Source organism: Paroedura picta, chromosome 8, assembly GCF_049243985.1.
Source record: "Paroedura picta isolate Pp20150507F chromosome 8, Ppicta_v3.0, whole genome shotgun sequence".
NCBI lineage: Eukaryota > Metazoa > Chordata > Lepidosauria > Squamata > Gekkonidae > Paroedura > Paroedura picta.
In genome coordinates this window covers 27,591,141-27,607,026 of record NC_135376.1, presented here as the reverse complement: position 1 = coordinate 27,607,026, position 15,886 = coordinate 27,591,141, and the positions used below count along the sequence as shown (strand labels likewise).

Below are 15,886 nucleotides of genomic sequence, written 5' to 3'. Positions count from 1 at the left end.
GTTGCAGTATGAAAATACCTTAGTGGTTTGACACAATATACCAAGTTCAGTATTGTCTATCCTGACAGACAGCAAGTCCTCCAGGGTCTTTCTCAAGGTCCTATATATTAGTGTGCCTGGCCCTGTTAACAAAAGATGCCGGGGAATAAATTTGGGACCTTTTATTTGTGTTTAGACGAGACACAATGTAGTGTATTCTCCATTCAGTCCAAAGGAGTGTGAGTGCTGCTAATCTAGATCCTCTCCTCTTCCCCCATCTTTCATGTTGCTAAATAGGTGTAGCCACAAAGCAGCTCACAAATTTGGGCCAGTTGGTGGGTTGCAATGTGAAGTTCATCACTATTGTCATGAATTGCCATGAACTTTTAGTGCAGTTTGTGAAGAAGAAGAGTTGGATGGTATACCTCCCTTTTCACTAACTGAAGGAGTCCCAAAGCATCTTATGATCACCTTCCCTTCTTCTCCCCATGTGAGGTAGGTTGAGACAGCTTTGAGAGAAACTGCTCTATGAAAACAGTTCTAACAGGACTGTGACTAGCCCAAGATCACCCAGCTGGCTGCATGTGGAAGAGTGAAGAATCAAACCTGGCTCTCCAGATTAGAGGTCACTGCTCTTAACTGCTACACCAAGTCGGCTCTTGTGGTGGTTCATGAATGGCTACATTTTGTAAACAAATTGTCTCCAATTAATCAACTTCCTTTCTAAACTTTCCTGCAATGATGGGAGTAGAATTCTCTAGCCTTCAGTTTGTACTGTGAGATTCTCTGGTTTGGCCTTAGTTCATTGGAAACAATGGAGGAAGGGGGCACCTTCTTCAGGAGGTCATAATTTGGACCCTGTAAATCCAATCCTAACCAGGTTTGGATGCCAGGTAGAAGAGAGTCAGCCAGAGAGTTTGGTGTCTCTAGCATTTTGTAGGGCAGTTCTACCACATTATGAGCTGAATTGTTTTGTTTAACCATAGAAAGTTCATGGTGGTTCATGGTTTGTGAATCTCGTGATTCACAAACCCCAACTGTATTGTCCTGGTTCATGCCTATCCTTATTGGTAAACCCCAGTTCAATGGGGAAAAATAAGATTCTCTCATTATGAGATCATCCTAGTAAAGGTTGACCTGGCCTATTTTACTGAAAGATGGCTGAATGATAGTAATAATAGTGTATGACTTGAGCCATCATCTGCTTTAGTATGGAGGGTAGAGGGGGGTGTAGTTGTGGCCCATTGTTAGCCTCAATCTTTCAAAGATACCCAAGGAAAATTCTGTGTTCCTTCTGTGGGTTTCTACAGACATATAGTCAGTTATCCTGGTAGTGTCTGCTTAACAGTTCAGCTGATGGTGGTCAAGCATTATGGTATTAGAGGTCCCCATATTTCTTTTCCTGAGACCAGGAAGTCACAGGTGCGGTTCAAACTCTAGGACTGGCTCAGATTGTTTGAGTCCTAAACAGGGACAAAGGCACATAGAATAACTTGTCAGTTAAAGGCACTTTTATACATTACTGGCCGTTTCCGTAGGGGTGCTGGGTCTCTGTGGTCTGCTTTCAGACTCAAAAAGCACAGCAAGTTTTCTGAACTCTCTGTAGATGCCCTTATATTGCTGTGGAATGCAGGGTTGATAAGTTATAGATGAGGCTCCTCTGCATCACCCAGTTCCCCTCCCTAGCAGTTTCCCTCCTCCCTCTCCTGCCTTACAGCAAGCTGGGGGAAATTCCATTGATTGGTCTGTGTCTGGATGGATGTTGGAAGAAAGGACATGCTGTAGAGCCCATTGGAAAGCCTATGAGGCAGAAGTGGTCTTGACAAAGAAGCATTTCTTGCTACTATTGTATGAGCTGAGTCATGTCCTAGAGCAGTGGTCCCTAACCTTTTTATCACCGGGGACCACTCACCGGGGACCACTCACCACCTTTTACTGAGGCCCGATGGGGGGGGGGTAGTTAACTCCTCTACTCTCAACCACTGCCCTAACGCTCTCTGATCGCTATGGTAATGTTTAAACATCCCTTCAAAATAAGATACAGACACACCACAACAATGAAGTATGTTGTAAAGGGCCATGGGGGGTGAAGTAAAGGGCCGGGGGGGGGAGAAGGCGTCCTTCGGGGCCCACCTCCAATTAGTCGAAGGACCACATTTGGTCCGCAGCCCACAGGTTGGGGATCGCTATCCTAGAGAACTCTTCTGAGTGTTCAAGGCCTGTTGGCGAGAATCTTTGGAAGGTCAACCTTGATTGCTTAGTGGGACATACTTGTATGATTTTGCTTGTAAAATGGATCCTATCTGATCCTATTTGGACTCATGGAGCTTCATGAAGAAACATGCTGCCTTATACTGACTCAGACTACTGGTATTTCAAGGTCAGCATTGTCTACCCTGATTGCAGTAGCTCTCCAGGGTCTCAGGTAGTGGTTTTTCACATCACCTGCTGCCATTTCCTTTTAAAACAGAGGTGCAAGGGACTGAACAAGACCTACAGGTAGAACAAATGTTTTACCACTGGGCCATAAACCCTCCAGGTTCTTGGCAGAATATGTGCCATTAGCATCTTAATAATTCTCTTGTTTGGAACATTTCAAATTGTTCAACTATTGAAAGCAGGTTACTTGGGGTTATGAAGCCACCACTTGTTGGTTGGATCTTGCCCTTGTTGGTTAATTAAGGCTCTTTGCATTTCAGAGCAGGGAAAGTGTCCCTCAGGTTTGAAATATGAAATTGTTTGTCATGATTGATAGTCATTGACAGAAGGCTAACAAACACTTTGCTGATTTTGTTAGATCTTTCTGCTTCATTTGATATGTTAGTAATACAAATGCTAAACATGGTAAACATCTTTTGAGAATATCCCAAAAAGCCTTCTTAAGGAATCGACCAAAACCAGGGCTTTGCCTGAGCTAAAACAAATAGAGCTCTTCTGCCAAGCTTTCAGTCAAGGCCAATGAAGCATCAAGTCAATGGACTTGAGCCCCCTGAAGCCTCCCCCCCACACACACACACACATCATCATCATCAATTGCACTGAACAGATTTAATGCACGGTGACTCCTGACCCGGTCACACACTCAGCAAAGGTTGCACTTACAGTTGTGTAGTTAACAGTTGAAATGTTATGCAGTTTATAAGATTATAATGTAATTTTTGTAATGTAATTTTGTAATGTATATTAAATAGTTACTACAGGATGAGCAATCTTTTTCCCCAGCTTTTTACCCTATGTTCCGTTCAGGGGGGGGAAATATAGGATTCCATGTTCACTTCTTTATGTTGATAGGCAGTATGTTTTGCTAAGCATTTATCTCAAGCTAGATGATCATTAGCGGGGGTAATAATGCTTTTCTAGTTTAAAATAATTTGTTAATTCTTTCCGCAGATAAGGAACCAATTTACAGTGTTCCAGTTAGAAACATCCTTGCCGTGGAAAAACTTGATGAGAGCTCCTTTAACAAGAAAAACGTAAGTTCACTTTTGAAATACTTGCCCCAAAATACATATATTGCGATAGGGAGGGAGGGATATTGCAAAGTCCTTTGAAAATATGAAGAGCAGTTAAAATGTCCCATATAAAAACAAACAGCCAGCTTAACCCCAGAAAGCAAAAACTGTTTTGAAGTCTTGGTTTGTTTCTGGGCGCTTAGGATGCTCTCTTTTCTTTCAAGCTTCTTTTGAAGACGTGCTTGATTGGTAGATGCAGCAGAGTTGCAGATACTGCTGTTGATGCTTCCAATTATTCTTTCCTTCAAGGAGCTTCTTAAGTATTGGGATAATGAATAACTGGGCACTTTGATTAGCTGTTCCCTGATTCTGAAATAGATAATCTGGACAAGAATAATGGCAATGTGACAAATAGCTGTAACGGTGAGAGCAGGGGAGGGTAGCTGGAATATGTGGTGGTGCCTGCCAGCTAGATGCTGGCAGAATGAGCTGCTAAATAAAAACGTTACACAGAAAAATGTGTGCTGTCTCTTCACATTACATCCCCTAAGTAAACTCAGCTAGTAACTTAATGAAGAAGAGTCTTTGCTGTTTTCAGATGTTTCAAGTGATACATGTTGAAAAGACCCTTTATGTACAAGCAAGTAATTGTGTGGAAGCTAGTGAGTGGATTGAAGCTCTCTGTCGTGTAAGCAGATGCAACCAAAGGAGACTGAGTGTTTACCATCCCTCTGCTTTCCTGAATGGGAACTGGCTGTGCTGTAAGGCCACATCAGAAAACACAGTGGGTTGTACACCATGCACTGCGTAAGTAACTTCTTAAGAGATGCATTTATGTCTTAGCAAGTAATATCTGCTTTATTTTACAGTGACTTCGAAGACAGTGGTTCTAGGCCTAATAAGGAAATGTTAGCATGTTTAAAGGCCACTTGTCAGTTTTGTTTCTGAGTCTGAAATCCTTCTTCTCCTCATGTCCGGGTGTGGTGAGCACCCACTTGCAACCATATTGAGTTGAAAACCAGCTAGAAATGGTGATATCCATGGAAGTGGAAACAACCTGGATGTCTACATCCATAGAGCAGCCTCCATCTACTAAAATTCAAAGCAGTAATATCATCGACATGTGCTAGAGAGGGGGAAATTATTTATTAGGGATGGGTATGAACCATGTGACAATCCAGAACTCGTGCCAAATTTTGGCAGGATTGGCGGTCGGGAGGTGATTTGACATGGAGGTGGTCTCTGAGCTTTTGGACAAAGTTCAAGCTGCCTTGGAACACAAAACCCATCCAGAAAAAACTCGTAGCAGAAAAATGATAGTGTTTTCCATCCTTGGAAATACATATTGGACCCTCCAAAGCTTGACAGGCACGGTTGCCTGCCAGTATCCCATTCACCACAAGGGACTCAGATCTGTATAAGTATCGGGTGAGTGTGCATTCCCTTTGTTGCTGTTCTGGTTTTGGACAGAGAGGCTGTACTTGCAAGTCACGAAAAAGCTCCTATGTTGGGCGTGGTGTGGGGGTTACTTGGCTAGTTTAATCAGTCATGGGACTTTGCTTTGCTCTCGACTCCTCTGTTTCAATCTGGTTTGTGCTTGTTTCTTTGCTGCAAGGGGTGGGAAAAAAATCAGGATTAAATTTTTCTTTCACATAGCAAGTATTTTTGTTCCTTGGGGTGTTTGTGCTTCTTTTTTTAAAGCATCATTTACTCTCTCCAGCTCCAACATAGCTGAATACCCATGCTGTGGTGAGGAACTGATGGCCCACCAAGTTGTCAGGAGGGTGGGGAAGGGGAGAGGGGGTATTGTTGGGTTGTTTTAACTGATGTAAACCGCCACAAGCCAGCTGGTTTGAGAGTGGTGGTCAACAAATCTAATAACTCAAAATCAAATTCTATCGCAATATTATAGCCCACTGGAAACAAAACAATTTTGCCTTATAGTTGTCATTTTTGTCAAAATTCATTTTTATCCTCTTATATAGTGTGAGCACTGGTATTAAGATGTTTAAACTCCATTACAGAATGGCTTTCAATAACAATAGCCTGTCTCTTACTTGTAATTGTAGAGGTGCACCTGCTGATATTCAGATAGAGATTGATGGAGACAGAGAAACTGAGAGAGTCTACTCGCTTTTTACTATCAACATGCCAAAACTGCAGAAGATGCAAGGTACTGATCTAGCAATTCATAATAGCCCCAGCTTCTTAGAAATCCATTCCTATGTCCAATTTATTCTAAAATTAATTTAGGACGTTTTGTTCTAATATTGCATAAGAAACTGAATAGTCCCCCACTTCAAATATTTTAGGCGGTGCTTCTCAAAGCACTCCCTCAAAAGGTATGTATCCCACTTATTGGATTAAATAAGGTTTTTAATATGCACATAATTTGTATTCAATATTTCTCCTTTTTTTTCATGTCCCTTAAGAGGACATGCTTGCTTTATTGCTATGATAGAACCAGGCAGTGTTTTGTCTTCATGTGCATGGTAAGATTCCAGCTTTTTAGAAAATCATTAAATCAGTGAGGGTTAAATACAGCATAAATACATCATAAATTTTCAGTATATACCCCTAAAGCTTCAGTAAATACCCTTTATTTACTTTTTAAAATGTATTGTTTCATTGAAGTTCTACCCTCTGAAGAGAGCTTCATTGTTTAATGGAAATGAAAACTTCTATTTTTCTTATTTTTAGAGGCTTGTGGAAGCATAGCAGTTTATCAGGGTCCACGAAAAGAACCAGATGACTATTCTCATTTCACAATTGAGGACTCCGTAGCAACTTTTCAGACGCTCCAGCAAATAATATCTATAGTAGAAAAGTTGTCCGAACATCACGATAGATATCAGAAGAAAAGGTCGTCCAGTGCTAAATATGGCAGTGAGTAAGTATTTCACCCTCAAAGTGGTATTGTTCTTGGTAACTTGAGGGATATATCCTGGCAAATTCATTACCTATCAAGTTCTAAAATATCACTCAAAAAAATTGCCACTTCACATGCATTATTGCTGCTTGTGAAAAGAGGGTTGAATGAAACCCAAAAAAAGATATGTGAAGGCCTAGGAAAAATTTAGAGAGGGGAAAACTAGAAAAGAATTTTTTGAGAGGGAATCTTTTTGAATTTTTCCCCAGAAATGTTGAAACTGCTTTTAAGATGGGATTTTTTTAGTCAGAATGTGTGTGAAAATTGTTATATATAACATTAGATAACCATGTATATATAATAAGCATATATAGCATGTTTTCCAAAATGTTTATTGAAACAACAAATAATTTTGTCAGCAATTAGTATGCCATCTGTGTATGATGCTACACTATTGAGAAGTTTATCGTTTAACTCAGGGGTAGTCAAACTGCGGCCTTCCAGATGTTCATGGACTACAGTTCCCAGGAGCCCCCTGCCAGCATTTGCTGGCAGGGGGCTCATGGGAATTATAGTCCATGAACATCTGGAGGACCGCAGTTTGACTACCCCTGGTTTAACTCAATACCCAATATGCTGTTAGTCCTAGGCGGACTCTGTGAAGGAGTTTCAATCCATATAATGTAATTCCTTTTGTTTGATTCATAATTTATTTTCTGTTTTCAAATTTCCTTTTCTGCTTCTCAACAAAATATAAGATTTATGTGCAGTGGCAATATAGGATGTAGCAACGTTCAGCTAATGAAGGCATTTGTAATTATAAATTGCATAAATGTGCCGGCTAGTACAGTTTTATGTGGTAATGAAGGTATACATTTTGCATTTTTGGGATTAAAGAATTAAAACATTAATATTTTAGTTTTTCTCAAAATTTGAGGGGGAGAGGTTAGATGGTTTCAAATATTTTCAAATAGAGAGTTTGTGTCTCTAATGGCAGTCTGTGTATTGCTAATCTGTTGCACTTATCCTGCTCTTCCGTAAAGACCTTAGGCAACATGCTTAGTTTCTTCCTCTTTCATCTTATCTTCACAACAAATCGGTCAAATGAGTTAATATGAGAGTGAGTTTCTGGCTGAAAAACACTTAGCTTGCTCCATAGCTGAGTGGAGATATGAACCCTGGTCACCCGACGTCTACTAAGTCACTTTCACAACAACATCTCATTGGTGTGTTATATCCAGATCTTGCCGAACTTCCATATAACTCTTTTTATGAAGAGCTGCAGAGTTACACAGTGTCCATTAGTTAATTTTATCTGAGTTACCATGGCCAGGCACAATATCAAAAGAAAAATCAGTTCATATATGCTTTAATATTCATTGTGGACTATGTAACTTCAGATCTGACATGGGAAGAATTTATTTGAAAACTTTCCCAAATTAAAATGGTCTTCATGTTAAAAAAAACAACAATCCTGAAACATTAGAGGCAGGGGTTGAATCTTTTTAATATGGCTTTGCAAATGTTTTAATATGGGATGAGTTTTGTGTAAAAATTAATTCCAAAAATTCTCTTCTTGCTTAAGTAAATGAATGTGGTAAGTCAAATACAAGGATTCATGGGAAGGAGTATCTGAAACTCCAAAATATTTCTGGACTTTTTACCAGTCCATGGAGCCTTAATTGCCTCTTTAAGAGTATATTTTGGCTCTGTCACAACTGCAAACAACTAGTGCGCATGACTAGAGTAGAAATGTTTATTAGCACATTCTGCAAAGAGTTTATGTTGTGAATCAATTTTAAAAGTTTGACTTAAAAACTGACTGTGTTCTAAGCTGATGCTTTTAATTAATAATTCACCTATCACTAAGCAAAGCTAAGCTTGAAAGTCAAGTGCAACCTGTGTTTGTTTTTTACAGGGAAAATCCAATTGTTGGAAAAATTTCCTAACCAAAGACAAACTACAGTTGGATGAGTTCAGAGGAAACTGGAGAAATTTTCACTTTGTCAAAATCCTGGTTTTATACTGCTTTCAGAGTATTTCAGAATTTACGTTGGCTGGAAATTAGCTGTGTTCAATATATTTAATATTTAATAAGGAAAAGACCAACTTGGGATTCTGATTCTGTTTTTGGGAGACTTTCTGAACTGCTCAAAGAACAAAGTTTCAGAAGATGCATGTAATCATGGACTTCCTACACTTCAAAGGAGCTGTCTCAAGGAATAAGCTGTTTAGAAAAGTGGAAAATAACTACTATCATGGAAGGGATTGTACATCTGCCAAATTCATCACTGTTTAATTAGTGAAACTTCAGTACCTGTTCAGCAGATGGCTCTTGGCTTCAAAAATCCCAAGAGATGACAAAGAATCCAAAGCTTTATGTTCAGTGCACAGCCACTTTTAAAACTGCCCTATCTTAATCTGCTGATCTATAGGAGACATGTTAAAAAAGAATATGGTGGTACTTTTAAATTTGCATTGACAGTTTAGCAATGTTTTATTTAAGAGTTAGTACTGAAACAGGACAAGTCAGGGACTCTGCATCTTGTTTACAGTTGGAGTGAGCAGTGAAAAGAGTGACATGGAACCATTGTCTGTGTTTTTACGATAAATAACCAGCTATGAATTTTTCTTCTTTTTTTTAAGCTACCAGGGCTTATCTGGAGGAACAAGATTTCAGGGTATTGAGAAAATATGGCTAAATACTACGTGGCAACCTCCACTTTAAAATTGAAAAACAGCCCTAAAGACTGGTATTAAACATTAGACATGAGTTGCATTTAGTTGCAAACCGTTGCTTTTGAGAATCACTCCAAGCACTTTAGATATCTGGATAGTTCCAGATTATATTTCTAGATACTTTGTAGTATCTAATATTATGATCAGTTGAATGATCGTTGTTGTGGCTTAAAATGATGCTTTTTGTGAACTTTTTTTATATCTAGTTTTTTACTTGTTAGGTGAAGTTTGGAACGCAACTTTGCCTTTAGAAACTCTTAATCTTGCCTTCTTGATCTGTGTCTTGCCATAGGCTGATAAAATGTCTATGTAATAAACAAGCTACCACATGAGAGAAGAAAAGGCTAACCTTCCATTTGTCAGTATTATTGATTACGGTACTAGAAACCCCATTTTGGGAGCAATTTGCTGAGCACTATTAGAATGGATATATTTCCACTGAAGACATGGCCATAGTATTTGTAGGTTTCTTTTTTTCTTTCCAGTTTTTTTTAAGTTACTGTTACTTGCGGAAATGTTAATTAATGTTGTTTGATACAATTCTGATATAATAGCTAGAAGATATAAGCTGCTCAAAATAGATTGCATTACTGGCATTGCTGAACATATTGCAGGGATGTCACCAAAGGTTCAAAATGCACAGTCTGAAAGCTTTCTGCACCAGCAAATAAAAACTTATGAGCCTTTGAGCGATTTTATGTATGCTCAAGAAGTAGTAGGCACCTAGCAGAAGATTTATTTTTTTAAGAGCTAATCTTGCCTTTTCAGACATAGTTTGCCATGTATTAGCCCCATTGGGCACATGGAATACATGCCTCACGGGTTTCCAGTAGACAGTAAGGAATCAGAGAGGACTGACAACACAAGTGAATGATACAGTGGTTGTGCAATGATAACAGTAGAAACATGAAAAGCCCCCCAAAATTTCATCTGGAAGGTCTAGATTGAAATGAATATTATGTGGGAGCTAGAGGTGATGTGTGATTTGTTCAGAGGAGACTTATAGATAGCGGATGATGTTCTCCAACTATATGTTGGATAATAACCTTCCCATGTTGTATGGTCAGCATTTGACTAAGCCAGTAGCTTTAGTCAAAGCAATGTACTGCTGGTTCATCATAGTGGCTTCCATGCAGTCCCACATCATGCATATGGGCCTGCCACTGCAGTTTTACTCAGAAGCTCTTCTAGTGATTTAAATTTAAATGTTATAAAAATACTGAAAGATTGTCCACTGAAAGCTGTTAGTAAAAAACTTAGATTAATGGCTGCGGCCATTTTTAATAGGAATATCTTAGAATCATAGAATCATAGAGTTGGAAGGGGCCATACAGGCCATCTAGTCTTTTTGCGAAATATGGAAGATACTAAACATTTGAACCTTGGCTTGCTTCTCAGAATGTGAAAGGCAACATACTGATTGCAGTACTAATGGAATCAACCCATTCAGTTCAGTTTATTCAATAGAGCACTTTGGCCAGATAAAATTAGTTAACAAATGCAAGTGCAAAATATTTCAGGATGTAAGATCAAATACAGACATTTCACTGTATGTTAGAGAAGTACAGCAAATAAATAAGATTAATGATTAAGATTTTTATAACTAACGTATACAAAATTAAAAATCTGACACGTACGAAAGTTTTAAAAAAGCATTAAAAATGTAATTTATTCTATTTTAGGTCACCTTTTATAGGTCCTTAGCTGAGTGTTCGGACTCTGTATGGCCCATTATGCACGGGGGTTTTAGCGCGCATTCGGGGTGGAATGGCGACAACTAAAATCACCGATAACGCACGGTGCCGGCCGCAACTGGCAGCAGATTCGATGCACGCTGCCGAAAAAGCCACGTTAGCGGAACGCGGAAGAAAGCGCAGCTTCCGGATGACCGGGGTGCAACCAGAAGCGCCGCCGGGGTCTCTGCGTGCATAATCGGTTACTCTGGGTTTTGCCGCCGTTGCGTCCCGTCCCGTGCATAAGCGGTTTACTTTGCGTCTTCCCTCTCCGCGTTTTCCATGTGACCCGAAATCACTGTTTCGGCGGCCGTGCATAATGGGCCTATATTTGGACACAATATTTACTAATGGAATCTAAGTCTAACACTTGTCCATCAGGTTAGCAGTGCTCCAAAATGGCACCAAGCAATATATGAAGGATTTGATAACATCTCATAGAACAAGAGCAATACCATTGAAGATGGTTCTTACTGAATGTGTTCATTTCCGTAAGTTGTGGAATATGATCATGTAGAAGTACATCATATGATGTTCAGTCTTAGGGATTAAAAATATGATTTATTTAGGCTTCTGAGAGAAGAGGACCATTTTGCACAATGCAAAAAGAAAGCCAAGGTTTATTATGCAATGTTCTTTTGACAAGGAATTGCAGCCAGTCACAGTTCTCTGACAGGTATGCATGCATGAGATGTCTTTACTAGCATGTTAGTTGCATTCACATTTTTGGGGATGTAAGCGCAATCATGCAGTATGTGAAGCAATACTCTCTGGCAGCCAGTAGGAATATGGTGATCTTGTAGAAGTTTCAGCCTTGAGAAACATACATAAAAGTATGCTGCTATTTTGTTAACAGGCATGGTAGCTTTTTGGGGAAAAAAATTATTCACTTTAATGAATCACAATCAGCTCTACCAATAATACCAATAATATTTTATGAATTGCATATGCCGTAGTGAACTTAGCTAAGCATTAAATGGCTCTTCTATGTTTGGCAGACTGCAAAAGGGAAACTTAATAAACAACAATGGGTCAGGCATCTATGGTTCTTCATATTAAGGTATCTTAAAGCAGGTTAAGTGACTAGCAGCCTTCAGAGCTTTTCAGTGTACAAATTTTACAGTTCTACTCTTAAGGATTCTTGAGTATACTCTTGGAATTCAACTATTTATTAGCCTCCTCTATTCATATTGGTGCCAGTATCTTGCATTACTTTCTCTCTCACACACACACACAAACACACACACACAATGCCTTTTATATTCAGTTAACATCCATTTGTAACTCTTAGAGTTTGGCATATTTGTACTGTGATGTTGCACTGTCATTCATTCAAATCTAATATTTGACGAACTGGGTTCTACCCCATGAAACCTTAATGCCACAATAAATGTTAGTCTTTAAGGTGCCACATAATCTTTTGTTGTATTAATTCTGCTATCTCTTCTGGTTTCCATTATGAGAAGTATTTCCTTGTATGTTTTAGAGCATGCCATTACTATATCATAGTGCTTGACATGAAGTTAGCAATCAGACCCATGAGTTTGCTGCTATAAGAAGGTATACAAGTGCAAAAACAATGTTAAAGGCATGTAAACTTCTGTGTTAGAGTAGTTAATGTTAAGGAAACTGCCTTCATGTGTGATCAGCCTCTTGCAATGTTGTCCATTTGCCTCTTCATTTCCACAGGTGTGTGAGTTGCAGCATGCCAGTTAGTGTACATCTCCTGAATCTATTTCAGAGCTGGATTTTATGTGCAAACTAAGTAAACTACAACATAAGAGTTCAGGTTATCAGAGCCTTCTAAATAAAAATGTATATATCTATGTAAAATTACCATTTTTGGTAAGGCCGTAGGGGCTTTGAAACTTAATAGCATCCTTGGCATGCCTTTTTGATTTACCTTTTCATCCTCCCTAAAACTCAAATTATTACTGCAGTAATTATTGCAAGTTATTACCATACTGGATCATTATACAGGAGAGAGAATCTAGAAGGATGAGTACTGGTTTCCTGAAGTAAATGATGGCGGGCATATTGCAGGCCTCACATGTCTGAGAGCTACGGGAAGGAGTAGGCAGGCTTTCTACCTCCTGTGGACCTAGCAATATCCACAAGATGATCAGTTACCTTCAAATCTCTACCTAGTTATTAATACAAAGCCACTTATCAGTCTTCTCCAAATGTTAAATGGTCTGTGTTAATACTGAAACAAGTTTTCAAAGCTAATTGGTTTTGCAGTTAAAGCTCTTATAATTTATCAGCTAAATTAAATCTATGCCAAGTTTAATTCAGGCAGTTTTTATTGTGGGAAATGCACTTTCAAAAGGTACTACACTGTGTAGTTTAAGTGCAAGGGAGGTAGTTACATGTAAAAAGTTCAGGGCTGTGAGCAGGACTGAAATGGTAGAAATTCCTATTCTCATGTGACCAGGTACTAGAGACTTTTCTTGTACTGCCCAGGCAACTCTTGGTAGTGGTAATATTTTTTCAAATGCAGCACAGCTTAGAATTGGGTACAGATTTTGAGAGGAGTTTCCACTTCCTTTACCTTACAGAAGAAAAGACTGCTCAGTGATTTAGCTGTGGTTGACAGGTACATTTTAAAATTTGAATTTGATTTGTTAGAATGTGTTGAATGTATTTTTTAAAGTTTTTCTAAAGTATTGAAACTCAGTAAACTTGTTTGAAACTTGAATATTGCAAAAAAATTGATGTATTCATGATGGTTATTCATTTTAAATACTTATATAATATAGATAAGTATTAATTGGTTGCTAAATGGCTATTGAATTGATGTCCCATCTTATCAAATAGGTAACATATGAAATGGGTTAGATATGTATTGTTAACATTGGATGTGGAGAATCTGCAGTTGATAGCCCTTTCTGACTATGGCCACCCCATGCTGTATCTCGAACCATTTCCAAGGGTTTTCTAGTCTCTTAAATATCTTCCTGGTGGACCCAGGGGTGCAAAATGAAAGAAAGGGTATTAAAAATCCTTTCCACAGTCCATACTCATGATAGCCTGGATCCAACAAAATGTTTAATATCTTTAATTCAGGTTTGATGGGTGAAACAAACAGCAATAATCAACAACCATACAAAATTCAGCAGAAATTTATCCGATAGATTTATATGGAAAGGTATCTTGTAATAAAGTAAATAAAGGCAATAAACTTTTTAAATTGACCCTGAATAATTTTATATGGCTGTCAAAATGGACCAAATTTCCTCGCAGTTCGCTTGGGACACACATCAATAAAAAACAATCAGAATCTCTTGGAAATATATGGTTCTGTATTAAAATAAAATCATGCAAGTACTACCTAAACTTAACTGTACTTTTGAATAAGCCAGAGAAAGGGCTACAAGGAAGATGAACTCAGTGGCTAATCTCCAATGGATTTTTAAATTAAATATGAAATGACGTGTGGTCTTTGGATTAGTTAGGAGTGGGATAATCAAATACAATGTATGGTTTACGGGGAGCACTAATGGGAGTGCTGAACGAAACAAAGTGATGCCCTTTAGACATCTCAGCAAGATGCCACTGAACTCCTCAAGGAGTCGCCATAAATAGGGAAGCCAAGGATAATATTTAGTACAAAATATTTTATTGTTAATGCCTTACTAAAAGTTTGGGGGAAATATCTCCTGTAGTTTTGGTTATAAATTATCAGAATAGACCCAAATTTAAGGTATTTTAGAATATGGAATTTACATGCTTACAAAAATTTGCTTTTAATAGCTGTCATTTCAGAAAGATGACCATTTTATGATTTCAGATAACTATTTAACACCACAAAAAGCTCTGCGGGTGTAACTCTGCTAAAAAAAAAAAAAACGCAACTGTAACTGTAACAGCAAAAGCCTATTGGTGTGCTGATATCAAGTCACACACTTGATCTTAGCCAAAAGGCCATGGTGTGATAATATATATTTTGCCAAAGGAATGGAATAGATCATGTACAGCCAATAGGACAAGACATTATTATTTTTATTTTTATTTCTAGGCAGCCCCGCTGTAGCAACAGTCTTGGGGTGACTAACAACAGTTAAGCTTCATACATAAGGTACAATCATGTACATTTAAAACAATCAATATAAAACAAAGGATAAAATTTGATATTAATGTTTTCAGAATGTTCTCAGTTTTTGGTCGTTTTTAATATTTAAAAAATAAGGCAGTTAGCCTGGAAGCTATGTAAAATCTATGCAGTTGGTCACAGTTGATACTGATACAGTCCAGGAAATAATAGTTATTTAAAAAAAAACATTTGATAGCTATTCAGCAAAATTCATTTAGGAAAATAATTATAACTATCGTTAATAGCTTGGATCCAGTAATGTGCAAGCACAAAAAATGAAGAGGCTTAGTATGCATCTGCTTGTGCAAGATCTTGTGAAACCCCCTAGTGCTTCCCCCTTTTATAATGCTCAGCAATTTATTGTACAAGATACTGTGCAAACAGAAATCCAATTGAGGATACAATAAGACTGACTTAGTGCAGTGACTGCTGTATTTTTCTTGCATTTCTGTTTGTGCAAGAGATCTAGCACAACTGAAACATCTGTGTTGGAGCCAAACCATATTTGGGAGTTTGATACTGCCAAATATTTACTGAATATTAATTATGTGACAGTAATGTCACCAAGTATTTGGGATCTGAGGTTGACACTGGCTAAACATTGGGAAGGGGGAGAAGAATAACAAAAATTAAAGACTGGTTTAGCAAAGGTCTGGGAAATGTTTACTTAAAGCTGACAGCCTATCAAAAATAATACAGTATCTGTAACTAATGTTTGGTTGTCAGTCATTCATTATCAGGTGAACTGTTCTGCATGTTGATTATATAAATTTGTATGATGATAACTTTTCTGTAATAAAAATGTTGACATTTAGAAATGGAAATAAAAATAAAACAAGACCTACGAAGCGTTTCCTAATAAAATTTGTACTTGCACCAATGAGATTCTTTCAAGAAACATCTGTCCATTTTTCTTGTTAATCTAGCTTTATTTAGAATTGAATGAGATGCCAGTATAATAACGTCCCTTGCGATGTGAAGCAGCATCAGGAAGGAGAGTGGTAGTAGAGATTGTGTGGTG

At 38.1% G+C, this 15,886-nt stretch overlaps 1 protein-coding gene across 8 annotated transcripts in view; it reads left to right on the top strand.

Annotated features, from left to right (window-relative positions):
• Positions 1 to 8,798, top strand: part of RASA2 (RAS p21 protein activator 2) — a 53,558-nt gene extending 44,760 nt beyond the window's left edge. For all 8 annotated transcript variants that reach the window (XM_077348785.1, XM_077348784.1, XM_077348787.1 and 5 more), the window contains 5 exons: positions 3,370 to 3,452; positions 4,030 to 4,238; positions 5,501 to 5,604; positions 6,132 to 6,321; positions 8,219 to 8,798. In XM_077348785.1, coding sequence (XP_077204900.1) covers positions 3,370 to 3,452; positions 4,030 to 4,238; positions 5,501 to 5,604; positions 6,132 to 6,321; positions 8,219 to 8,249 — 617 coding nt within the window. In that variant the 3' untranslated portion in view covers positions 8,250 to 8,798. The remainder of the gene's footprint in view (positions 1 to 3,369; positions 3,453 to 4,029; positions 4,239 to 5,500; positions 5,605 to 6,131; positions 6,322 to 8,218) is intronic.
• Positions 8,799 to 15,886: the final 7,088 nt, after the last annotated feature.